Consider the following 26,123-nt stretch of genomic DNA (forward strand, 5'->3'; position numbering starts at 1 on the left):
TGAGCGAAGTTATTGAACATAAAACAGGGGGAAATATGAATGAAGTTGATGTCAGTATTATTACACGTATTGGTACATGCACTGTTGGGTAAGGGCAACCCCATTCTATGCGGGCTATGGGGGTTATTTTACCGTACTTGTTAGTCCAGGTTTTGTGAAGGTGGAACGCTTAGATGTTGAAGCATAGAATTACACTCGAACCATGCATCTGCCCATAGCGCCGCATGAGAACCGGTTTACGAATGGTGGCCACTCATCCGAGTGCTATCCAGGTTCAGACCTGCTCAACTTCCAAGATCTGATGGGTGATTTTGTCATAGGCGAGCTTTCTTTTGTTATTTTAAAATGGTTCCTATGTCCAGGTTATATGATAAGGCATTACATACTATGATGGACATGAGTTGTTAATTGTACTTGTCCACCACTGCAAACGCTGTGCCTTAGTTATTGAGTTTTTATGGCACCAATTTGCTTATATATTCAGTAACAGATGATGACGTGAGGAACCACTCAATTTAAAACTGGTTAATGAATAATTCGGTTTTATTGCCAATATAAAGGTGCTGGTACCACTAAGGTTTTGCTACCTCAAGTGAGCGGTCTTGTCTGGATAAATGAAACAGTATTAATCGTTGGCACGATGGCACAGTGGTTATCACACTGCACCGTGATCCTGGTGACCTAAGTTCAATTCCCACCCATGGCTCCCAATGAGCGGCGAGTGGTATCTAAACTGGTCGCGAGGCCCCCACCATGCACCAACCAGCACTGATCAGCGTGGTGAAGTATGGTCAAACAATCCCCATTATCGAAATTCATGGGGAAGCCTTTCGTTCAGCAGCGAATTTATAAAGGACTGTAGAGTATTACGTCCGCTGGCCGTATAGGTTGAGTGTTGTGGTTATTGTATTGGGCCTTATCTGTAGAGGACAGCCTCTTCGTCTGCACAAATCTGACACACAGTGTATTTGTGACCTTGGCCAAATTATTCAGAATAAACCATTTCTCATCAGATCTCTGAAGCTAAGCAGGGTTTGAGCCTGGACAGTGCTTGGATGGGCGACCATCATGCGTAACGGGTGTTTTAGGATGTGGGGCTATGTTTTGGGCAGCAGAGGGCAATTTCACAGACGTCGACAGGATATGTGTGAAAAGAGCTTTATAGCTCATAGGATTTCTCCAGCATAAATACCGTGATTCTGAATGCAGGAAAATCTATTTCTGTTCTGTACGTCTATTTTCCCATGCTCCTCGCCTTCACCAACTCGTACCGACCCAGCTTGGTGAAGTATGTTCAACTGATCCTCACGTTCCATACAGTGTGGGGAGGCCCTCGCCCAGCAGTGGATTGCCAAAGGCTTGTGCATGTCTGTCACATGCACACGTGCTTTTAAGCCTCATCCGTGGCAAAGTTACAGCTTGAAATTAATTCCGTTGAGCTTGCTCTGTTCACATTAATCTTTAATAAGAGGCCCTGTTGAGGCTACTATATTGCTTTTACAGTACAGTTAATGTAATTGCAGAGAGGCTGCACAGTACGCTGGCTTCATCCAAACGCTGCAACGCTCTAAACTGGGCCAACAGTCCATGTGTGTGTGTGTGCTGCATGACTAGCATGCAATCTCACAGCCGCTGATAAGCTTAGGAGGTCAGTCGACCTCCTCGCGACAATTATAACTCTCACGGCCAAGCAGATCGTGTGCTTTATCCCGGACACCTGCAGACAGCTGAGTGAACCGTGCTCATGTTTACGGTGACCGAATTGTGTCGCTGTGGAAGCCCGCGTGAGCTCCCTCCTTTGCACACACTGTCACTTCACACCTGCTCACGTCAACATCGTTATCAACGTCCATTTACCACCACCGTCACGATAACAACGCATTTGCAAGTTCACCGTGTACGTGGAGACTTATGGAAACGTACGGCAATGCAGGGGTTGAGCCATGCATAGAGTACGCCACGAACATAATAAGTGCTGCCCTACTAACTCGCGCCGCTGCTGCCGAAAGGGCCTTCACTTGAGGCTATTTTGGCCTCCTCTTCCACGCTGGCCAGAAGCCTTGGAAGAGGTGCTAGTACCCCTACTTTACCCCACCACACGTGACCTACCGATCGACTGTGATCAACCTGTTTATACTGTCTGGGTGGACAGACGCAGTGGGGTGTGGGGGGTTTAAGAAACGTTCACAATTGTTTCAACTGTCACGCCTGCAGGAGATTGAACTGGCGACACAGTGGTGAGATGTTAACCACCTCGACTGGTATACAGGAGTTCGTGAGGTTCGATCCCGGCCCTGATGCCTGTTGTATATTTGGAGTTTGTATGTGTCTCTCTCCCCGTGGTTGTGTGGAATTTTTTCTGGGCCATCCGGTTTTTCCCTCCACATTTAGAATCAACGTGCGTTTAGAGTATTTGGCTGATATAAATTTGAACGTGACGACAAGCCACTTCGTTGAGCTATCATTTGTGACCAGGTCGCTTTTAAATTACGAGAGGTATATAGCTCAGTGGGCATTACCTGGTCAAATAGAACATGTCTTAGTTTAGACCTCTGGGATCCACTATACTATAGTAATAGTTGGAAATATTCTAGAGGGCTGAAAAGCATAGCATCCTGTACACTCAACATTCTTGTTAATTCTTAGAGTTTATGCTCAATCGCAGTTTGGTCATGTGACATGACATGGAAGGGATTTTCGGAGGAACCAATCCTACAGTCGCAATCGCTCCTTTCTTTTTTTAGTCTATATATGACCTCTCGCATGCGCAGTATTGTTAGAGCCGTTCCTAGGGTACGGAGAATCGGGGCGACTGCCCTAGGCCCCGCGGTTTGGGGGGGCTCTGTGCTTCAACGTCATGGTTTAGTTTGAAGGCGTCGGGGGCCCTGAGTACTGTATCATTATTACAATACAGTACTCTTATTTATTTCCACCCTTCACACGATTTGTTGCGTTTCTCATCTTTCATGGAATGAGTTGTGATTCATTTAAGGTTTATCTGACTCTGGGATGTACAACACAGCCTGTTAGTCATGTACCGAGATACGCTCCTGTGAAGCTAATCGTTGGGCTAGTAGCATCAATGCGTAGCAATTCCCCTTTGAAGGGCCTTTTGATATTTTCTAAAGCGGTCGTGTATGTCTCTCCACACTGGTGCGTCTGTTCCATTAAATCATTGGCTTGTCCACCCATCCACCTTTCAGTCTTCATCCTCCCCCTACCCCCTTCTCTGTTCTTGGCTTCACTTAACTGTGGCTCCATTGTATGGGGGGGATACCTGCTTCTCAGACGTAAGCTATGCATTCATTTACAATGCAGTGTCTATTCCCACAAAGCACCCCCATCCAATATCTCTCCTTGAAATCAATACTCATTCGGCCATCTGGCATCCTTTTTGTTTAAGGCTACCACCGCCCACGGCTCTCCCACCTCCTGCCAAGACCGTGGACAGTGCGTTCCCTGCTTTGAAAATTGCAAATGTAACGGGTTCGTGTTTTCACAGTATGGTGAATTCAGTTTCAGTTTTCAGTTTAATTTATTTGGTATAGCCCTGTAAGCCATTCGGCTCTTGAATCGGGTGCAACCACAATAAACAAAAACATGAACAATTCATCGTGTCCTCGAAAAAACGTGAGCGGGTATACCGTGACCCGCACACAAGGGGGTTATTATTGGGGACGCGTCATTCATGGCATCCGTTCTTGAGCGGAAGACGATGGGTTTTCAGCTTTCCCATATTTTCAAGAGGATTAAAATTACTTGAACATTTCCTGTCATGACTGAAAAGGTTGATCCTGGAACAACGGAGCATGCTGATCCTGCTGCCGCTACCGCTGCAGTTGTCCTATCTGTACTTGACTCTGGTTCTGTCATGGCTGCCGATTTTCTGATTGGCTGCCTGTGCCCCACTTCGTACGCACCATGCGCTTCTCCCAGATCTTCTGAAACCATCTCGCGTCTTCGTCCCGTGTGGTCCACCCAGAGTCTGTTGCGCCAGTTTTCCTTTTTTTTTTCGCCAGAGCTTCCCACTCATTGACGATGATGTTAAAGTCTTTGAGGTCATACTTGAAAACATTGCATAAAAACAAATATGTAAATCGCTCTTTCGAAACTGAAGAGGTGCATGCAAATCAATGCTGCCATGCTATTGCTGCATCACCACGATGCATAGAAACGTCGCCAGTGCAGTCCCAGGCCTGGCTCGTGAAATTTCTGCGGTATTGGTGCTGTGTTTTTAGTTGTTGTTAACTTTTCTCGACATTTCTCTTAAATACAATCCAAAAATACGTATGAACATGGTGACCTGAGTTTTATACTCTTTGCCATGGCTCGCATCAGCGGTGGGGAGTGATATTTGAACTGGTCCACGCCATGCGGGTTAATCGTTGATCTATTTTGATCACGCTTCACGCTGGTCAAGTCAAGCCTTGGTGGGGCAAAGGCAGGGAGCGTAGAGGAGGGTGAATAGATGTACAGTACTGTACAACAATTTTGCGTCATTGCTCTCCGTTGCTAACCATGCAGCTCCACAGCAGTTTAGTGGCCACTCATCGAAGCGCTATTCAGGCTCCATTCTGCTTAGCTTCTAAAGATCTGATGAGTTCGGGTACATTCTGGGTGATCTTGTCATACATATCAACGTCATAATTGTACTTGCCTTAAAAGTCTTAAAATCAGATTTACAGCTGGAGGTTCTAAAACGCCCTTCCATTCTACTCGATATCGTACTCTGAGCAGCGTAGTGATCTTCAGACGCAACAGAAAGCACAATCCATCGATGTCTCTCTGTCTGATCGTTCCTCCCCCCCCCCTCCCTACCGCTGCCCGCCACGACGGTTCTGCAGCTCGACTACTACTTCGAGTACACGGAGTGCGACAGCAGCGGGCTGCGGTGGCGCGTCGCCGTGCCACACTCGCCGGGGCTCTGCACGGGTCTCCCAGAGCCCGTCCGGGGCACCGAGTGCAGTGAGTGTCGCATTTATAAATGCTCGTTAGTTGGAGTTGTCCAAATATCTCAACTATTTTATTTTACCAGGTAAAGCCCACTGAGTTGTATAGCTAATTTTCAGAAGCAACAATGGTCACAAGTGATAGCTTAACGAAGTGGCTTATCATCATGTGGAAATTCACTGCAAACAATTACTTTCAACGAATGTTGATTCTAAATGTGGAGGGAAAAACCGGAGAACACGGAGAAAAATCCACTCGACCACCGGGAGAACATGCAAACTCCAAATATAGAAGCGTCAGGGTTGGGATCGAACCCACGATCTCCTGTATACCAGGCTAGGTAGTTAACATCTCGCCACTGCGGCGCCCCTATATGCCAGTATAAGACCACAGAGCTTGTTGGGTCAGTTGTCGGCACCGTTTTTTCTTTCCCGCTTGCCTGTGATTGCCCTCGCTCCCATACAAAATCTGCGCATGTGACGAGTTGGACAGTGTTTTGGGATGCAAGCTCCATGAACGACGATATTTAAAATAAGACTTTAATCATTCATTGATGCGCAGGAGCGACAGGCGGCGGAGATGCTGACGGTGTTTACGTTTTCCCCCCAGCGTTTTCCTGCGGGGTGGGTGAGTACCTGGACCTGCGCTCTCAGGAGTGCAGCGCGTGTGCTGCTGGCACCTTCTCTCTGGGCAGCGGCGTGCGCTTCGACGAGTGGGACGAGCTGCCCCCGGGCTTCGCGGTCCACACGAGCACGGTGGACTCGGGCGGGCAGTCGCCCGCCGCGCTGGTCCAACAGAAGTGTCGCCAGTGAGTTGTCCCGCAGCGGGGCCGGCGATCGACCAATCGCGCTGTGTACACCGCCGGGTGTGCGTTCGGTAAACATCGTTTTGTACCTCTTGCTCGTTCTCTTTTTATTTTGAGCAAAGATAAAAAAAACGTAGCAACACGGAACCGGGGGGTGCACAAAGAGATCACCGAAGATGGGAAAAGAGTTACGGGTCTAGAGAGGAACCGGGTTGCAATCTAATGGAGGGAAGAGAGGCAGAGGAAATAGAGAGAATCAGAATCTTTATTCATCCTGGAGAAATCCGATGAGCTATGAAGCTCCTTTTCAAAGATATCAAGTCGGGGAGAGAGAGGAGAGAAGAGTGAGTTATGGGTGGCAGGTACGCAATGGGGTAAAACGGATCAAGCCAGTGAGCAAAGCGAAACACGCAGTCCACACATGCATGTGCTGTAGTTTAGAGCAGGGTTCTTCACCTGTGGTGTTTTTCGATGGGCCGCATGAAGACATTAGTGCGTGCCCGTGGGCCACACAGTGGCGTAATGTCACACGTACAGATGTTACGATGTCACGTGGTGTCACGATGTCTTAACGGTTCTGTAACGGGACCGCTGTTGTCTCCAGCTCTCTGATCTCTCGTTTATCTCGCTATCATCTCAACGATCATAGGTGAGCCCAAACGAACCCCTTCCTGGCTTCTCGCTTCCCACGTTGAATCACGTTCGGACATCGCACGGCCGATGCGCTTATCTCCTACAAAAGTGTAAGATAACGATAGCTCCACGTGCAGCCACGGAACGGAACAAACGATTGAGCACGTGGTCACCTGCTGACTGACCGTCAAGACCATGTAGTAGTAGCACCGAAGCGATTCACCAGCTCACAGGCAATGCCGCCAAATGGCTGCAGAATCCAGACGTCAAAATCAGTTTCTCATCTCCGCAACATGCCCATACGGAAGACGATCTCAATAATAATAATATTTAGTTATCTCTGTTTAGCTGGGGCAGAAATATCCCGCTTCAGTCCACCACCAATACACACACAGGCAGAGCACAGGGATTGTAGGGCTGCGTGCAAACCACCGCCCCCCCCCTACCCTCCGCCCCCGACTTCACTCGTAAACCTCGTTGCTCTTCTCCCGGCAGGTCGGTGTGGACTCCACACAGACACTTCATCATGTCCAACCGCGACGAATGCATGGCGTCCCTTGTCTATGCAGTCACTCTGAAGACGTCCGGCGAGGTCTCCTTCGAATACCAGTACCCGGACTCCAGCATCCTCTTTGAGTTCTTTGTAAGAAAAACATCTTCAGTACTGTAACCAATAATATATGGTTGTTATTTTTTTAGGTGTGTAATTCTGCCGACAGTGTTGAAGTCCACCTTTTTCTCAGCTTCTCTCTCAGTCTTCTCTCTCCGAGCTTCTTTAAAGGATGGCACAAAGCAGATACATTTATTGTTATTGGAGATGACTGGGTGGCTTATAGGTGAAAGTACTGAGCTGGCATCACTGAGTTTTGAATCTTTAGGCAGCCGCCTGTAACCGGGTTCTCAAATGCAGCGAGGTGATAATCTCAGCACGGTCACAAAAGACATTTCATAAACCTTGGTCCTGTAATTAATATGGATAAATTCCAGCTGAGAATAAAAAATTATCGGTCTGTCATTTGGCGAAAATTACTCTGTGGCTGCATGGTGGGAAAGTGCCACCCCCTACTGTTAGAACAGCAGTCGTTTGGAAGGGATATCAGAGGTAGCTCTGCGATATCTGCTTCTGTGGGCCGTTTTCTGAGGCTAAGGGCTGCCCTATTCTGCGAGGGTTCCGAATTGATACTTTGTCTCATGGCGTGATGCCGATATCGCAATGGGAATAAAATTAGGGGGAAAGAATTCGTATTTTAACAGATGATTCACAACAAGAAAAAAACCCAGTTCTTTTGTTTGCTTGTCCTGGACTGTTGAACATGAATGTGAACCCTCATTAGGTAATGTCAGCAACGCTTTTGTAACCTCTCTGTTGCTTAAGATGTTAACTACCTCGCCTGGTCGTGGGTTCGATCTCGACCCTGACGCCTGTATATTTGGAGTTTGCATGTCTCTCTCCCCGTGGTCGCGTGGATTTCTCTCCGGGTCCTCCGGTTTTTCCCTCCTTTCGCTACGTTGTCCCCACCTGAAGAAGGACGCTTGTGTTGCGCCCGAAACGTCGTGATTTAATTTAGTTGTTTTCATTTATTTTATTTTATTTTTTACCTACGTGACTTTACCGAAAAAAAACAAAGAGTATATTTTCCCTCCACATTTCTAAAGTTGTGTTTATAGTATTTGGTTGCAAAACATTTCCACCTGATAAGGCACTTTATTTTCGCTTTCATTTGTGGCCAAGTCGCGTCTGAAAAAGAGCTACACACCTCAGTGGGCCTGACTTTGTAAAATAAAAGTAGTTTAGTTTTAGCCTCACTGCCATGCTCGCTAATACATCACCATGGTAAAACACTGCCAAAACGCTTCTGACCTGTACTTGAAATGGGTTTCTTTTTTTGCCCATTATCGACGCTTCAGACTTGTGTTAGACAGCCCAGGACTCGGCAGTCTAGGTGGATATCTACAAGATTAGATTCGTGTTGGGATCACGCCTTCCTCTAATCTTGCTCTTTATTCACCACCCATGTTGCGCAAACTACAGCTCCCCATGGCTTCTCACCAATCGCTGTCGGCCGCATTATCACCAACGTATATTTTTAGCCGCCTTGGGTTACTTTTTCAAATGTTATTATTGTATTGTCCGGCGCTCAATAACTACTACCAGCTAAAATAGCTACTATCAGCCCATTCAAAAACTGGTCATCAGAAGAAGAAAAAGATTCTCATCAGGACCTATGGTGTTAAGTGCAGTCTCCAAGCCTTATTAATGAACTCCATCTTTCTGGTCTCTTTCTTTATGTGCTATGAGGGAGGACCATTGCCCGAAACGTCACAAATTACCTGTTTTTGTTAAGGCCACGCTGTTGTTGACGAGTGTTGAGTTTTATGTCCGTTGTATGCCATGCGAGGGAACGCGCCCGATAGGACACCCAGCGCGGAGATGGAGCAATTAAATCGGCTCGAGTGCATTGTGTAACCGCGAGGGATAGCGACGACCTGGGAGAGGCCTTCATCCAGCGGTGGATAGATCACGGCTGATGATGACGACGCTGCCACGCAAGTGTGATGACGTACGGCCCGTCGCTCGCAGTGTTACGGTCCATGAGTGTTGATGCCCGACTCGCACACCGTGGCCCAATTTGGCTGTGTTTTTTTTCCATTCTGGCTGTTGTTTTACCCAGGTCCAGAACGACCAGTGCCAGGCGACGGAGAATGACGACAGTAACAAATTCCTCCTCAAGTCCAAAGGTGGCGTCTGGAGAAGCCACACGGTGAGGTGGGCACCATGAGAGGCTTAATGTCACAACCGCGTGGCCTCTCGCACCCGTGGCGTCGTGGCAGTATTCTAGTGGTGCTCATTAAAAAATTATAAACATGACGAGAAAATAACATCACAACAGAAACGCTAATGCATGGGTGGGGAGCAGGGGCGGTGGTGGGGGGGGATCCGCAGACTGCTGCGTGATCATCGTGCGGGAGAAATTTCAATCGTGTGCGTGGAGAACGTCGTCGGTGCCACATTGCGTCGATGAAACTAAAATCTCTTTTATTCCTCTACTGTGAATCGAAGAGGCGCCAGGTCATATCGCCACTGCAGAAGCCGAGCCGTGCCCCTAAAATGTGTTGAGATGCATATAGACAAAGACAAAGCCTTAGCAGACTGTTGGGGCAAGTGCTGTTAGTGACTAGCACCTCTGGAGGCCGCTCACAGCATATGAGGGGGTGGGTGGCCAGCACCATGCCCAGCTGTATGTATGTATGTTGAACTTCTTTTGCACCGTACGTAGCCAATCACGCCAATCGGAGGTGTGGGGGAAGGACAACAAATGAAATAGAAAAAAAATTCTAAAGAAAGCACTGGCCTTTGTCTCCTTAGTTGCAATGTTTACACAACACACCAGGTACTAATTTTAGGCTGAGTCGACCTAGGGGAGGCCCATGACTGCTTGAGATAATTGTCACTGGTGTTGGTGGCCGTGAGTTGGAATCGGAACTCGGATCGCCGGGTTCGTAGCGTAGGGCGCTAACCGCCAAACTACCACTTCCCATAGCGCTAACCGCTACAGTTACCGCTCCCCATATAGAAGATGGACACGCGCACACTCGCATATAAGGGCAGGGGTGGTCTTTATTGGAGGATGAGGAGGTGGGGGGCACCATACCAAAAAAAAGAGAACCAGTGATTCATTACTCTTTGGTTCTTTCGGTAAAGTCACGTAGGTTTAAAATAAAATAAATTACAACACAAGCGTCCGTCATCAAGCAACTCACAGACCTGATGACGGACGCTTGTGTTGCGCCCGAAACGTGATTTATTTTATTTTATACCTACGTGACTTTACCGAAAGAACCAAAGAGTATAGATTCCTGCAGTCACGAAAGCTTCAAACCAGTGATTCTCTGTTTAACTTCAGATTAATAACAACCAGACCACAGCTATAACACACGGACGCACTCCTGCCCATTATTATAATTCTGTGTGGTTGATTCTTAGTGGCTCGTGTTGCCATGCAGGTGAAGCTAAACTCCGGCAACAACGTCCTCTACTGGAGAACGACGGGCATCCTCCTGGGCACCAAGATCCCCAACCCTGTCCTAGTGCGCAACGTGCACATCACAGGTGAAGCACCACACACGTGGGCACAGGTGGAAGCCGGTGCCTCCACTTCCATCAGTTCACTTGCCACGCCAGTTGTGTGCCCTGCTCAGTAGAATCCGTACAGGCCAAGGCCGTACCGGTCAGGGGGGTCCATGCCAACCAGTTTCCTTACCGGCCAGGGTTCGTGTGCAGCCAACCTCCCTCCCACACCTGGGGCCCACCACGTGATCACGCACAATCCACTCTGTAGATGTGGCGAGCGATAGACTATGACGTCGCGAACGACGTCGGCGAGTGGCCCCTGGTGGTCTCAGGCCCCCCGCTCCACACTGCCGATGAAGCAGCTGTCGCACAATCGTAACAAAATGTCCGTTGCATTTATCCGTGATGAGTTCTCCGTATGACCTCGTCCTGAGCTTCATCGACAGTAGCAGGCGAGGGGTAGCAGAGGATGGCACAGCAAAATCCGTTGCTGTGTTGGACATCTGTTTTCCCCGCTATAGCCAACCCCCACGAACCAGCGTGGTGAAGTACAGTCAAGCAAACGTAGTGACCCGCACGGAGTATGCTGAGCCCTCGTCCAGCAGTGGATTAACAAAAGCCTGTAAATGTACACGTTCTGATTCTGTACGGCGTCTTTGATGCTATCATATTTAGACGCTGTCTAAATATGATAGCATCTAAATGCCGTCGCATTTAGATGCTATATGAATCCACGTGGCATTTCCTGGCTGAGATGCGGTCGCATTTAGATGCCGTATGAACTCGCCTCGCGTTGTGCCGACCTTGTGCCACGTGCCCTCTGCCCCAGGGGTGTCGTACACGTCGGAGTGCTTCCCGTGCAAGCCGGGCACCTGCAGCGCCGAGCCGGGCGCAGGCACCTGCACCGCGTGCCCCAGGGATATGTTCTCCCCACGCGGAGCGCACGCCTGCACCCCGTGCAACACAACCACGCACTACGCAGGTTCGCAGCTGCTCGCTCACTAGCGAGGCATAGACACTCACTAACACAGCACAGACGCTCGCTCACTAACACGGCATAGACGCTCACTATCATCACGGCATAGACACGAACACTGCATAGACACGAACACAGCATAAAAACATTAACTTATTAACACAGCTTAGAGACGTTCATTCACTAACAAAGTATACAGCCACTTGCACAGCTTAGAGACACTCACTACTCACGAACACAGTATAGGGCGGTAGTGTCGGGGTTAGTGTGCTGTGCTACGAACCTGGTGATTTGAGTTCGATTTCCACTTGGGGCCAATAACAGTGGCGAATATTTGAACCATTTCCTGGGCCTCTCCTCTGTCGACTTGGCCTTAATTAAAACATCAGCATTGGGGAGACAAAGGCAGCCAGTCGTAGTGCTGGCCACCCACTCCCTCGTGTGACGTGCGGGGCCTTCATCGGTGCTTGCTAACAGCACTTGCCCCAACAGTCTGTTAAAGGCTATACAGGGGATCTTTGTCTTTGCAGAGATCGGTTCCGCCTTCTGTGCTCTAAAGCCGCCCTGCACCGACAATGACTATTTCCAGTTGCACACCGGCTGCGATGAGAAAGGGCAGGTAAGTGAGTCCACTGTGTCCGTGTTTCACCGCAGGCATTAACAATGCCTTTTGTTCATGCGTTACAAGTACAAACCAACAGTACAACCAAGGCTGGAGAGCTTTGCAAGGGATGGTGAGGATGGGCTACATTCGCCCACTAAACCTACACAAAGTTGACGGTGTCGAACCCCAGCCATAAGTTTAAGAAATCGCACACACAAACGTGTACAAAAAGCTCGCGGCCTCGGTCCACGTGGCAAACGCCATCAGCAGTTCCTAAAGCAGTGCATTGTGGTCCTCTTGTCTTGGGTCGCCATCCAAATAAATTTTAGCAAATGTGTTGGTGGCCTAAGACAAGATGACTTCACACACCCACACTGACAAGAGGTCAAGAGGTCAGGTCTTACAAGAGGTCAGTGAGGGTTAGTAAAGGCGGGGAGCCGTAGTCATGAGACCTTTGAAATACAGTAAACAATTAATTTACTGTTCCGCCCCCCTGCTGCCGACCATGTAGCCCCGGAGTCTATAGCACCTGTTACACATGGTAGTAAACCAGCCAAGCACTATCCAGGCTCAAACCTCACTTAACCTCTGAGATGTGATAAGATCGGGTGTGATTTGGTCGTAGGCTGTAGTGTTGTATACCGATAAATTTCATCATTGTGACAAATGTAGCACCATGCTGCATGTAGCATCGTGCATTATGTACCATCGTGCAGCTGCGTGTGATGTGCGTGGGTTTCAGACGCAGGTGATTTTCAGGTGGATTGAGCCCAAGATTTGCCGCGAGGATTTGAAGGGGGCAACTCATTTGCCCGTCTCGGGAGCAAAGCGGCCTTGCCCTCCCTGCAACGCAGGCTTCTACAACACGCGCAACTCCACGTGTGTGCCCTGCCCCACTGGGACCTACTCCAACGGCACCAGTGGTGGGCACTGGCGCTCTCTTCCCTTCCCTAGTGCCTTGGAACCTTGTTCTGCACCCATGTAACTAAATAACTAACTGTTTTATTTTACCAGGTAAAGTGCACTGAGCTTGTAGCTCTTTGTCAGAGGTGAGCTGGCCACACAAATGGGAATTTACATCAGTATCCAAATAATCTAAATACATGTCTTTTAAATGTGGAGGGCAAAACCGGAGGAACCTGGAGAAAAATCCACAACAGGGATATCACATGAACTCCAACTATATACAACAGGCATCAGGGTCGAGGTCAAACCCCTGCATATAAGGCGAGAGAGATTACATCTCGCCACCTCGGCTCCACAGTGATCTTTTCCCGGTGGTCGATCTCCCTGCAGTGATCTTTCCGCTTCTCTTTGTCCAGCGCTGCTTCGACCGAGATTTTCTTCCAACCCGTCCTGTGTGTGTGTTTTTTTTTTTATCGCGAACCGTGTACGTGTGTGCGTGTTCAGATTGCGTTCCGTGCCCAGCTGGCACGGAACCCGTGCTGGGATTTGATTTCAAGTGGTGGAACATGCTGCCTGATAACATGGAGACTACGTGCTTCAACGTGGGCAACCAGAGGTGCGACAGCATGAACGGTGAGGCAGCAAAATATTACCAATTATAATAATAGTTATTATAATTTCAACTTGTAACGCACCGCATAGGAGCCACTCACTTTCGTGAGAACAATTCAGAGGCACGAGGAGCTACAGAAAAGCGGGGAGGCAGCCTCGTGGTGAGCCAGCACCAACAATTGCCCAAGCTCTGCGGTCCTCTGTGTATGAAGGTGTTATCGTCCAACGAATGAGTGTTTACATGTGAGAGGTTATATGAAGGCTTTGATGTGTCGGCACAGGGTACCTGTGCCCGCATTAAAGTGGAAGACGTCTTCAGACTCAACCCTATGATTTGCTGATTGTAAATCACAGCACGGCCACGCGTTGAGTTCTTTTGAGCCGGTGGTCTGGATAAGGCTGAGAGCGCGTGCAGTGCTGCACACTTTTTGCATGTTGTTCAATTTACTTGTTTGCAGCCTGCATGAACGTTCATGTCGTAATTTTATTTTTCGTCATTTACAGAGGTGATTGTTCAAGGGGGATTTAGATTTACAGATCTGTTGTGTATCCGGGGAGCTGTCCATCGCGATATTGAAGCTTCGTTAATGATAAAGACATTGTGTGTATTTACGCAGTTAAACACTGACCTTGTTGGCACGACCGCCAGTATAACAAATCAGTTTTACTATCATGTTAGTTGTGAATACCGTTTGTATCATTTCATAATTTGTCTTAAACTCTTGCATGACTTTTTCATAATCCCTTTATGTTTTTAACAAGTAATGGTCTGTGAAATTAAATGCATTTTGGTAGCTGTGATTCTACATTTGTGGTTCTGAAATAATGGAGTGAAACTCATATTTCTCGTGTAGAAATTAGAAATAACAACGGTTCTATTTCTAACAAGTTTCAAATTTTTTCAGTTATATTTTACGTAAATCTTTTTTTATCGCGATTTGTTCCAGTGACATTTCAACAGATTAATCATTAACTATATAATTAATAATTTTTATGATCACTGGTGATGATGGTGAGAAACCGATCATAATATGATGTGACAGTGAGGATGATGATGATGCATTTATGTTGAACTTCTTTCACACAGTACGTAGCCAACCGTGCTAATCGGAGATGTGCGGGATGATGTTGATCGTGATAATGTAGTGACATTGAATGAGTCACTGTAGCGCGTGCCGCTGGGAGATTATAAGACAATGGAATTAGGGGTAGCAGCCCGTTCTACCAGTTGGACCTGTGGGCAAGGCACGGAGCCCTCTGTGGGATCCAGAGGGGTGCGGGGCCGAGGGTCGGAGTCTGGCCACGCTGGAGAGGATAAAAGGCGAGCTCCGACTCACAGTCGGGGCTGCTGCGATCTGGAATGGAACTCGTCGTGATCTTTGCCCTCTTCAAGCTGTGGGTCTGGCAACGTGTTGGCTGTCCCGACCCGGTGTGTGGTTATCCCCTAAGGCTGTGAAGGCCGGAATAAAAGAGAGAGAGTACCTCCAACTAGTGTCTGTGAATTGGTACACTACAAACACAATTATGGTAACTATGACTATGGTGTGAATGAAGGTGTCGATAATGGTGGTAATCACGATGAAGAAAATAACGGTGATGATTATGTTTCTGACCTTAACCCCCCCCCCCTCCTAGGCTGGGAGGTGGCTGGAGACCACATCTACAGTGGGGCTGGCAGTAATGATGACGATTACCTCATCCTCTTCCTTCACGTCGCAGGCTTCAGGTGACGGTCCCACTCGGCCACGGCTCAGCAGGCAGCGTGTTCCAACCAAGCGATGTGATCAACAGGTTTCATCACCCGGCGGATGAACCGTACTCGCACCTCCGATTAGCACAGTTGGCTACGTACGGTGCGATAGAAGTTCAGCATACATACATACGTATTAAGTACGGCCTTTGGCTAGCCATCGAACAAAGACGGTCGCTGAATTGTGCGCTTTTGGATGCACTTCCGTGGCCGTCCCCAACGCTCTTCCGAGATTAGGAACCCGCTGGAGCTATGCACTTTTAAATCATCTAGATTTAAAACTCATCTGTTTTTGTGTTTAGTTTGTTGTCCTTCCCCCACAAATCCGATTCGCACTGTTGGCTACGTAAAGGGGGGGATTAAGGTCAACATATGTACATGTATGCAGTACATTTTAAACAATGCACATATACGCACGTGTTAAAAGCACTGCATGTGTGCATTACGCAAAAAATAAACCCATCAGCACTTCCCGAAGAAGTGCATTGTGGTCCTCTTGTCTTTGAACACTTAGAAAAAAACAAATTTGAGAAAATGTGATGCAATCATAGACAACCGTGGATTGGTTTCGTTCTTATTAGGACTCGTTGGTACATTATACTCACCAATATCTATCTCGTGTGAATGTAAAAGATGGCAATAGCTTAGGAAGACCTTAATCCAGCAGAGGATTGATCATGGCTGATGATGATGACGATAGTAATACAAATTCACATGTAACCTGCTTAATATTTCACGGACATAAGTGACCATGGCTCTTGAGGCATAGAGCTAAGCTTTGTGTACGTCGAGACCCAGGCGAGAGAGGTGGGGCCTTTAAGTGTCTCTTCCAAGTCGATGTGGATTGACTGATGCTGCTGCAAATTTGCAGTGGGACGATGATCACTGTGTTCCAGATGGAGGGGGCCACCATGGAGAAATGATGCCCGCCAGTGACGGTCCTGGTCCTTGGTGTAGAGGGAGGAGGAGGTTGTGAGTTGTGCTGAGGATGCTGCTGCTGCTGCTGCTGCGGAGAGTTCCACCATGAGCTGTATTGCAGGGCGACAGGAGAGCAGAGAGAGACGCGGTGGACAACCGGAAGTAGAGACATTGATCCGTGTTTGCGTTTCAGGACTCCGAGCTTCGGCGCCGGGCAGTCGGACATAGCGAGCATCACGTTCGTGTTTGAGATGCAGTGCTTGGCGGATTGTGAGCTCCACTTTATGCTGGTGAGAGGCATGGCCGCATCATTTACTTGTTAGGTTTATAAAAAATCTGCAATCATTCCAGAAATGTGCCTTAAGTGTCTTGTTATGAAACTAAAAATTTCCCATTTGGAACTCTAGCTGTAATCGTTGATGTAATTATGTGTCAAAGAACAGCCCCTGAATGTCATATTACTGAACCATTTCTCGAGGCATCTTATTGAGCGCCCCAAACGCAATTTGAGATGCCACGGCAATTTCACACTGGAGAAGTTTAGAAATATCATACGTGTGCGTGGTTCATGAAACGCTGTACAATACTTGTTTAATTAGTAGTATGGAAGGCGACAGACAGCTGGCAGGGCAAACTTCATGTGCATATATGCAAATCATAATTTTTGCACTGGTTTGCATTTTGGGAAATCCTGTGATCAATGTGGCCGGTTTTCAATGTGTGAGATGAAAGGGGAGAGATAGGAGAGTGCGTGGAAGGGAGCAGAGTGGAATGAGAGGGGAGAGGTAGAACTCGTGGATGGGAGTAGATTGAGAGGTAAAGAAGTATGAAGGCAGTGAGGGTGATCCTAAAATTGATCTGGTACAGGATTGGTAGCCAGTGGAACGAATCGACTATTGGGGCGATGTGCTCTCGTTTACTGGCGGAATTTATTTTATTTAAACTCACAACCTTCAAAGTGTGAGCTCTGTGCTCTAATCACTGACAAGTGTAATTCAATCACCACGACACTTGAGTGATCAAACGGATACATTTTTCCCCCCAATGGCTTTTCCATGCACCCTGCCCGCTTGCTCGCCAGGACATGGGGAAGAAGACGGCGGTGGTGGAGTCGTGGCGCGGGACGCAGCCCAGGCAGGCCTACCGGCACATCGTGACGCGCAACGAGTCGCTCACCTTCACTTGGGCCTTCCAGCGCACGGCGGTGCCTCTCTCGCGGGTATCCCCCAGCCTCCGATTACACTGTGCTCCGTGTTCACGCAGCGCAAAGCCCAGGCAATCTCGCTGCACGTGCCTCCGCCACTTGGCACCGTACCGTCAATGAAGGTTATCCTGCTACGGGGCGGGTATATTCGTTTGCGAGAAGTTATCGTGCATATTGCAGTGTAATTTGCAATCACTTGGCCCAGATACATTCGAATCAAATTAGTTAGAGTAAAGTTATTTGTTCTGGTTGTTATCTAGTTTACATCTGATTGATTGTTCCTGTGAGGTCATGACGACTGTTTAACAAGCAAGATCAGGTGATGCGGTTATTCTGACTTTGTGGAACTTTATTTTGAGTTCCTGGATTTTCCTGGAGGTGCTTGGCGTAGTTAAAATTTTTTTTTTAAAGAATGACCGTTGTTTTATGCAACACGTAGGTTTTTGTGGCTATAAAAATGTATATATTTTTGTTATTTAACATTGGCTACCTTTCCCATGTGTCTTATTTTATATTCGAGAGTGAAATGCATTTGAGAGGCACTCTTATAGCTTTATACGTGACAAGTTGCGCGGTTTTCTCTCCGGTCCTGGCCGTACAGCGACCCATTCGGCACAATGTCCGTCATTTCGCCCTCCCACTTGGCGACTCTCCCCCCCTTCCCACCATCCAGACGGGACGCAAGTTCCACAGGGACGTTGCGCAGATCTACTCGGTGGAGGTGACGGGCGCGCTGGACGGCGTCGCCTCGCGCTGCCGGCCCTGCGCCCTGGGACCTCCGTCGCCATCGTCGCCGTTGTCCCTCGGCGGTGCGGCGTGCGTCGCGTGCCCCCCCGGCCACTTCGTCCACCGCCAGAGCAGCTCGTGCCGCGCCTGCCCCGCCGGCACCGCGCTCGGCGCGTCGAGGCTGAGCGGAGAGGCGGCGTGTGTGCGGTGCGGGCCCGGCACCGTCAGCTCGCCGGTGAGGCCATCACCGGTGGCGCGTACTAAACTAAACTATTTTTTATTTTACCAGTTGGGGCTCTTTTTGAGAAGCGACCTGGTCATAAATTATAGCTCAACGAAGTGGCTTATCACGTGAAAATTTATCGCAGCCAAATACTCTAAACGTTAATGCTATATGTGGAGGGCAAAACTGGAGGACCTGGAGAAAAATCCACGCGCCCACGGGGAGAGACACCGCAAACTCCAAATATGCAACAGGCATCAGGGTTGGGATCGAACCCACGATCCCCTGTATACCAGGCGAGGTAGTTAACATCTCGCCACCGTGGTGCCCTACGCTGCTGCTGCATGTCGCTGCCTGTAAATCCAGCGTGCCTGTGGAGGCAGCAGCGAGGTTTGGTGTGGATCCCTGGACGAATGTTGCGGAACTCCCTTCACGTGGACGTCGTTGAGCCGTAACCCTGGCTCGCCAGCAGAAGGCTGTACAGCAGATATGTGGACCTCCCACCTATTCCGTCTGTACAGGATAGAGTGTTTTCCCCTCGTACGCGTGGGTTTTCTCCAGATCTTCTGGTGTCCACCCACATGTAAGCACGTATTAATTGGCCGATAAAACCTTGATGCATAGATGACCGCGGAGCTGGGGCAGTTGTTGGCGCCGGCTCGCCATGTGGCTGCCTTCCCGCTTGTCTGTGCTTCCCCCTCACGCCCCCGAGTCAATCTCTGTCTCCAAGAGTGTGAATACTGTGCGGTGGCGGCGCGTTACAGTTGAAATTATTATTATCAACACTTCTCCTTTCGTAACAGTACAACGTCGCGTATCCAGGGCTCAATTTCTCACGTTTTCCGTAATGCTGCTGAGCTGACATCCCTTGCGTCGTGTGATTTGACGTCAGACATCTGCGCATCCTCATTAAGGACCGTTGATCTTAAATACAAGGAAGTTCTCAATATCAGTACTGTCCTGAACGACATCTGGTCAAACTAAGCACTCTTGGCGCACATTATTTTCTTCATCATAATGTGAGACGGATGTGGCTGGGCTTGAAAATAATTCGCGGAACAGCATCTTGGACTGTTCCGGCTGACATTAAGCCCCCCGCATATCCGACCGTCACATATCCGCCCTAACCAATTAACCACCCACACTCAGTGCAGTCATCTGTCCTTGGTGGTATAATCAGAGTTTCCACAGATGTTCACAAATCCGACCAATTTCATGTCCAGTCATGTATTCTCAATCTCGTGTAAATTTGCTCATTTCTAAAGGACAGAGTAGTTTGCAGTTTATTTTTGTCCAGTGGACTTGTTAGTGTAACCCTAATTGTAAAACTATCTGACCTTTTCACATATCCACCTATGCCTCAGGCCCCAATGGGTCAGATATACGACGTTGCACTATATTCACATGAATAGGATCGTTCATCAGTGGTGTAGTTTCTGTGAGAGACAGAAAGAGGAGGAGTATGTGGGTTAGTCACAATCACTCCACTGAGGGATTAAGGCCTCTCTCAAGTCCTCGGCATACCTCGGATTCCTGTAACAATCCACACGCAAGTGGATTTTATCGTTCCATCTCCATCAATTGACGTCCTCTTGGGCGAGAGACCACTCAACCCTACGCCCAACCCCCTCCTCGCCACCCCCCTCACCCCTGCGGGATTCCATTAATTTGAATATTTGTTAATACATTTCGGCAGGTTTTTTTTCCCAAGCCAAGTGTCACAAACTCCGTTGCCATGGTTTCTTGCTAAAGTTTGATCTGCTTGCAGGACCGGTCGTACTGCTACAGCAACTGCACCTTCTCCTGGCGCCATGACGCCGTGCCGTACGCCTACGACTTTTCAGAGCTCCGGGAGATCGCGTCGGTCACCAGCCACCCCAGCTTCACCGCCAAGGGCACCTCGTACTACCACCACTTCAACATCAGCCTGTGCGGCGGCCCAGTAAGTGAGAGCGTACGTACAGTCACCGCCTTCGCGATCCTCCGTGGACTCACACCCGCCTCCCTCTCCCCTCACTCATTTCATTCTACTCCCCTTCACGCACTCTTCTACCTCTCCCCTCTCATCTCACTTTACTCCCCTTCTAGTACTCTCTGACCTTTCCCCTCTCATCTCATTTGACTCCCCTCCACGCACTATCCTGCCTTTCCTCTCTCATCTCACTCTACTCCCTCCACTCACTCTCCTACCTCGTCTCTCTCGTCTCACTCTACTCCCCTGCACGCACTCTCCTACCTCTCCCCTGCCAAATCTTTGTAGTAGGGGGTGATGATTGCTGCATAGATTCCAACCAAGTAAGTAATAAGTACAGTAATTTATGTGCCGAAGATAAGAACAATAGATTCACGAGTCTGCATGAATGTGTATTGATAAAGTGGTGGGGGTGGCAGGGGAGCGGACTCCACGTGTACGTGTGTACGGCGAGGTGCACCCGGTACACGATCGACCGGGAGGTGCCGCTCGCATGTGGCGTTTGCGCAGGCCCGGGAGCTGGCGCTCTGCGCCGATAACGTCACTTCGAGCCACCTGCTGCAGTTTGACCTGAGCGGGCAGAGCCAGGTCATGGCACACGTCTGCTTCTCCACGCTCATGCCCACCAAGCTGATGGGCGCGCGCGCCATGCTGTCCACGCACCCCGTCAGCCTCGCCGACAGGATCATAGGTAAAACGGCGCCCCAGCCGATACGGCCGGTTCCTTCTCGCGCGTACACGGAAGGCAAATACTCGGCTGGGGAATTGTATTGAAGAGGTCCCACCAACCGTGTAACGTCTCATCGAATAGAAGGACGAGCCACGTATAGATGTATCCCACTAAATCAATGAGGAGAAATTGCAGCTTCTATGTGCCCTTAGCCAATATCAATACAGTCGTCTTTCGGTGAACAGTGACATCAGTTAACGTTTTTTTGGTTAACGTTTTGCCTCTCATAGGACTCTCATGGTTTTGACTTGATGTAAAAAATAATAATTAACCGAATGCTTGTTATGAACGCAGGTCGCCAATTTTGGCCAATCCGAGCGCTCATAAGTGGGGCTGAGTGTGCCTCAGCCAATCAGCGACGCCTATTTATGAGTGTTTAGACCTCAACTGACTTTGTTTACTTTGTTTTCTGTTTTGGTAGTGAAAACAGCTCTCTTGCAGACTCAGTGATTTTTTTACTTATTTTTCAACTTAGAAGTGAATTCGATTAACAGTTTATTTCGGTTCACAGTATTTTTCGTGGGATGGATTAAAAACGTTAACCGGGGCCTACTATACCCTCATTTACCCTGATTTGCCGGGGGGTAGGTGGCTTTGCACGTGGCTTGTAATCCAACGCTGTGGAGGCATCAAGGGTCAGGGGGTCGCACAGATGTGGCGAAGAACTCTCTTTGCGGTGCTTATGCTGTAGGCGTGAGCATCCGGCGCGTCCTGGACAACATCACGGCCGACCCCGTGCTCTTTCCGGACGCAGTGCAGGACCTCCCAGACGTCGTCTTCTACTTCAGGTGACTTTCAGAAGGCCCCGAGCCTCCGTGTCGGTATGCGAAGCCAAGCCCGAAAGGCTTTACGAGTGTACACTCTGCGCATCTCGTGTTTGCGTGTGTACCTGTCCAGGCCTTCCGTCAATCCACCGCTGGATTAGGGTCCCTCTCCCTATGGTGTTGGTCGTGAGAGTTACATGCCCATACTTCAATACGCTGGCCACTCAGGCTGTGTATGAATATGCATGTTGGCCTTCTGTTGCACCGTACGTAGCCAACCGTGATAATCGGAGGTGTGAGAGAAAGGCAACAAACTTAACACAAAAAGCAGTTCTAAAGAAATTAGTTTTGAATCTATATTTAAAAGTGCATAGCTACAGTGGCTTCCTAATATCGGAAGGAAGAGCATTCCAGACGGCCGTAGAAACCAAAAGTCGCTGCGAGGAGGATGACCAGAGTTCACGTGACAGTTTATACTCTTTGACGAGATCAGCAAGGTATTGTGGTTTATTTGTGGCAAGCGCTTTTTGTGTAATGAGTGTGGCCTTATAGTGTATTTGTTCGGCAACCGGAATCCAATGCAGCTCAGCGAGCACTGGACGGACATGGTCGGATCTTGCAGTACCTGTCACAACATGTGCCGAGGAATTTTGTAAATGCTGCAGCTTAGTAATGTTTTTGCCAGACGTCCCATAGAGGAGTGTACAGGTGTTGCGTGGATTGTTACATTGCAGGACCACGAAAGTTAACGATAGCTTGGGGAGGCCTTCATCCCGCAGTGCAGTGGATCGATAATGACTAATGACGGTGATGGTGTCGAATGCATTGAAAACTACGTGCGGACGTGCTTGAATAGATCATCAGATTATACCTCGTCATGCCCGACTGGACGAGCCTCAAGTATCCAACTCCGGTGCAACCTGCAGATGCCCGGAAAGGGAGTGGTGTCTTTGCCCAGGTACGGATGCAGTCTCAGTCACACAATTGAAAAGTCAAACTCTCTGTATTCTGCATACTCAAGTCACTGAGCAGTAATAACTCATGTTAGATTGACAGGGGCCAATGATGAAACGTGATTTATTAAACCACGGAAAGCATTCCCTGGGTCTCAAGACACGGGGTGGGGGGGGGTCTTGCATTGGGATGTTTGCCAAAAAAAATTTGAAGGGGTCTTTGTTTTTTTTAAGCCTGGGGAAATTATGCATTGCTATGACAGGGACTCATTGTCTCCATGAGACAAAACGTTGACAACGAATGCCTTCCCATTCATTTTTAACCCCCAACAGACAATATTACGGGTTCATGGATGTCCAGATATTTAACTCGTGACCTAGCGTGATAGTGTGCCACTCAATTGATTACAAACAATTCATACAATTAAGAGTTACTCTATACTTCAGTAGGCTGTTACCATTGCTTCTGAAATAAGTCAACGGAGGCAATTTGTCACCAAGAACATTAAATACAACAGCTAAAGTACACAAGCAGGACCAGTCTAAGCCATTCAAAGCGACCTTCTGCTCAAATGAGCATCGAGGCATGACTTCTCTTTCCTTGTTTTATGACGCAGCAAGTGTCCGGAGGGGACGTGCGACGGCTGCAGCTTCCACCTCCTGTGGGAGAGTCGGCAGGCCTGCCCGCTCTGCTCCAAGGGCGACTACCGCGAGATCATCGGCAGCTGTGTCAACGGCATCCAGGCACGCGACGCTCGCCCCTTGGGGGCTTTTGCGTGGATTTAATCCCCTATCCGAATAAAGTGGCGTTGAAAAGTTAAAACCCGGCTGTGTCCCCAATATGAGCCGCGCTTAAACTTCCCAGGAGCCACACCGCGGCTCTGGAGCCGTGGTTTGACCGCCCCTGCAAAATGCGTGGGCGCCACGCTGGAAGGATGTTAACTACCTCGCCTGATATACAGGAGGTCATGGGTTCGATCCCGACCCTGACGCCTGTACATTTGGAGTTTGCGTGTTCTCCCCATGGTCACGTGGATTTTTCTTCAGGTCCTTGTGTTTTTCCTCCACATTTAGAAACTTGCGTTCAGAGCATTTGGCCGCTAATAATTTCCACATGATAAGTCACTTCATTAGGCCTTACCTGGTCAAATAAAAAATAGTTTCAATAGTTTTACATAAATTGCGTGCGTGCATGACGTTCGCGCGTGACGTGCCCTGCCGATGTGGTCCCTGTCTCCCCACCCCACCTCCCCCCCCCCCCCCCCCGCGTGCCCTTGTAGAAGAAGCACTACGTGCTGAGGGAGACTGCCGTCTGTCGGGACGGGGTGCGCTTCCCCGCAGAGTTGGAGGTCGCGTGCGAGCTCATCGGCTTTTGGTTAAAGGTCGGCCTGTCCATCGCCACCTTCACCGCTTGTCTTCTCGTCGCCCTGATCTGCCACTTCTGGAAGAAAAATCAAAGGTACGCTGACCTTTTAGAACAGCCGTGCTTTTTATTTTGTGTGTGTGCTAACAGCACTTGCTCCTGCGGTGTTAGTGTTAAGGCTATACAGGGGATCTTTGTGTGTGGTGCTGGCCACCTAGCCCCTCGTGTGCCATGCCAGCCTTCATAGGTGCTTGCTAATAGCACTTGTCCCAACAGTCTTTTAAGGCAATACAGGGGTTTTTGTGCGGGAGTGTAGCGGTCGGCACGCTGTGCTATGATTCTTATTCACGGCCAACACCAGTGACAAATATTGAAGCCAGAGGTGTGGACTCGAGTCATGTGACTTGGACTCGAGTCAGACTCGAGTCATGAATTTGATGACTTGCGACTCGACTTGGACTTGCATAACAATGACTTTGTCCCACCTATGAGATGTGGACTCGAGTCATGTGACTTGGACTCGAGTCAGACTCGAGTCATGAATTTGATGACTTGTGACTCGACTTGGACTTGCATAACAATGACTTTGTCCCACCTCTGATTGAAGCACCCCCCGCCTGGGCCTCCCCTAGGTCGAATCACCCTTAAATGAGTACCTGGTGCAGTGTGTAAAAACATCTGCGTTTGGGAGATAAAGGTGGCCAGGCGTGGTCTTGATCACCCAACCCCTGCGTGTCATGCCAACCTTCATAGGCGCTTGCTCCACAGCACTTGCCCCAACAGTCTATTAAAGGCTATATGGGGGATCTCTGTCTTGTTTGTATTTGTGAAATACAACGCTTTTGTAAATTAAAATGTTTGATGCCCAGTGGGTGTGAATTTCATCTTTCAGTTTTGATACTGGAATCTACAGTAACTGCAGTACAGTACCACTCCATCACACCTCCAGACCAAATTCTTATATTGCTTTTATTTGTTAAGATTCTCTTCATTCAAATGTTCGACGCATGGCACTTTCCGACACTTAACACACTGCCCAACGTTGCAGCTTATTCACGGAGCTAATTGTTGGGATGTCTGAGGGCTGGCTGAACCTTTCGTAAAAATAAACCCGCTAGGGGTGAGGGACAAGAAGGGTGGGAGGTGGGCAGTAACATTTGCATGTTTTTAAACTTCATATCTTAATATCATATACTATTTGCGTTTTAGTATGAAGTCTTGAATGCTCAAAACACAAAATAACAAGCTGTAAATGGGCTCCCATTTATTCTCGTGTTAGTGACGGGGCATTGTTGGGATAACGGATACAGCGGGGGTAGGGCGAGTGGTTGGGGGCAATTCGCCCTTAAATTTGCCCGCTGTTTTTGTTCCAACTACCCGGTGTTATCAACGTTGGCGTTTAGGAACAAGGGTTAAGGTGACATTGTCGGCTGGTTGCTATCCCTGAGAGCGTCCCACACATGATAAGCCACTTTGTTCAGCTATCATTTGTGGCCAGGTTGCTTCCGAAAAAAAAGCTAATCGTTCAGTGGGCTTTACCTGGTAAGATAAAACATTATTTAGTTGTACAGTGGTCGTTAATTCGTTCCAGAAGGTAGGACTTATACCAAAAATGACGTATACCAAATTAATTTTTCCCAAAAGAAATAAAGGGAAAGGAAATAATCCGTTCCAGAGTATAAGAAATTGTATTTTATATGGCATATTATATATTAATGGGGTTGTATAAAATAATTTAGACACTACTTATTACTAAAATTCATACATAAATAAAAATGACAAAAACACGTGCAAATTCACAGAGTAATAGCAAGGGTTGTGCACTGAACGAGATCTACTGTAGAGTCAGACTGAGGAGCGGCGCTTTGTTTCAGTCGTGAACGGGGTATACGCGGGTACGCGGTGACTCATCCCGACCCATACAAGTTCTAGCAAGCGCGTCGTATCCCAAGCAAGACGTCG

At 48.6% G+C, this 26,123-nt stretch overlaps 1 protein-coding gene across 5 annotated transcripts in view; it reads left to right on the forward strand.

Moving 5' to 3' along the window:
• LOC144946210 (endosome/lysosome-associated apoptosis and autophagy regulator family member 2-like) overlaps positions 1 to 26,123 on the forward strand; it is a 34,824-nt gene that overhangs the window by 2,915 nt on the left and 5,786 nt on the right. For all 5 annotated transcript variants that reach the window (XM_078875060.1, XM_078875061.1, XM_078875059.1 and 2 more), the window contains exons 3-21: positions 4,845 to 4,965; positions 5,560 to 5,758; positions 6,884 to 7,031; positions 9,061 to 9,150; positions 10,394 to 10,499; positions 11,290 to 11,442; positions 11,967 to 12,055; positions 12,783 to 12,963; positions 13,451 to 13,579; positions 15,194 to 15,284; positions 16,420 to 16,516; positions 17,308 to 17,445; positions 18,104 to 18,391; positions 20,148 to 20,321; positions 20,862 to 21,042; positions 21,773 to 21,869; positions 22,702 to 22,803; positions 23,416 to 23,542; positions 24,079 to 24,257. In XM_078875060.1, the coding sequence (XP_078731186.1) occupies positions 4,845 to 4,965; positions 5,560 to 5,758; positions 6,884 to 7,031; positions 9,061 to 9,150; positions 10,394 to 10,499; positions 11,290 to 11,442; positions 11,967 to 12,055; positions 12,783 to 12,963; positions 13,451 to 13,579; positions 15,194 to 15,284; positions 16,420 to 16,516; positions 17,308 to 17,445; positions 18,104 to 18,391; positions 20,148 to 20,321; positions 20,862 to 21,042; positions 21,773 to 21,869; positions 22,702 to 22,803; positions 23,416 to 23,542; positions 24,079 to 24,257 (2,690 nt within the window). The remainder of the gene's footprint in view (positions 1 to 4,844; positions 4,966 to 5,559; positions 5,759 to 6,883; positions 7,032 to 9,060; positions 9,151 to 10,393; positions 10,500 to 11,289; positions 11,443 to 11,966; positions 12,056 to 12,782; positions 12,964 to 13,450; positions 13,580 to 15,193; positions 15,285 to 16,419; positions 16,517 to 17,307; positions 17,446 to 18,103; positions 18,392 to 20,147; positions 20,322 to 20,861; positions 21,043 to 21,772; positions 21,870 to 22,701; positions 22,804 to 23,415; positions 23,543 to 24,078; positions 24,258 to 26,123) is intronic.

The sequence above is a fragment of the Lampetra fluviatilis genome, chromosome 40 (assembly GCF_964198595.1).
Source record: "Lampetra fluviatilis chromosome 40, kcLamFluv1.1, whole genome shotgun sequence".
Classification (NCBI taxonomy): domain Eukaryota; kingdom Metazoa; phylum Chordata; class Hyperoartia; order Petromyzontiformes; family Petromyzontidae; genus Lampetra; species Lampetra fluviatilis.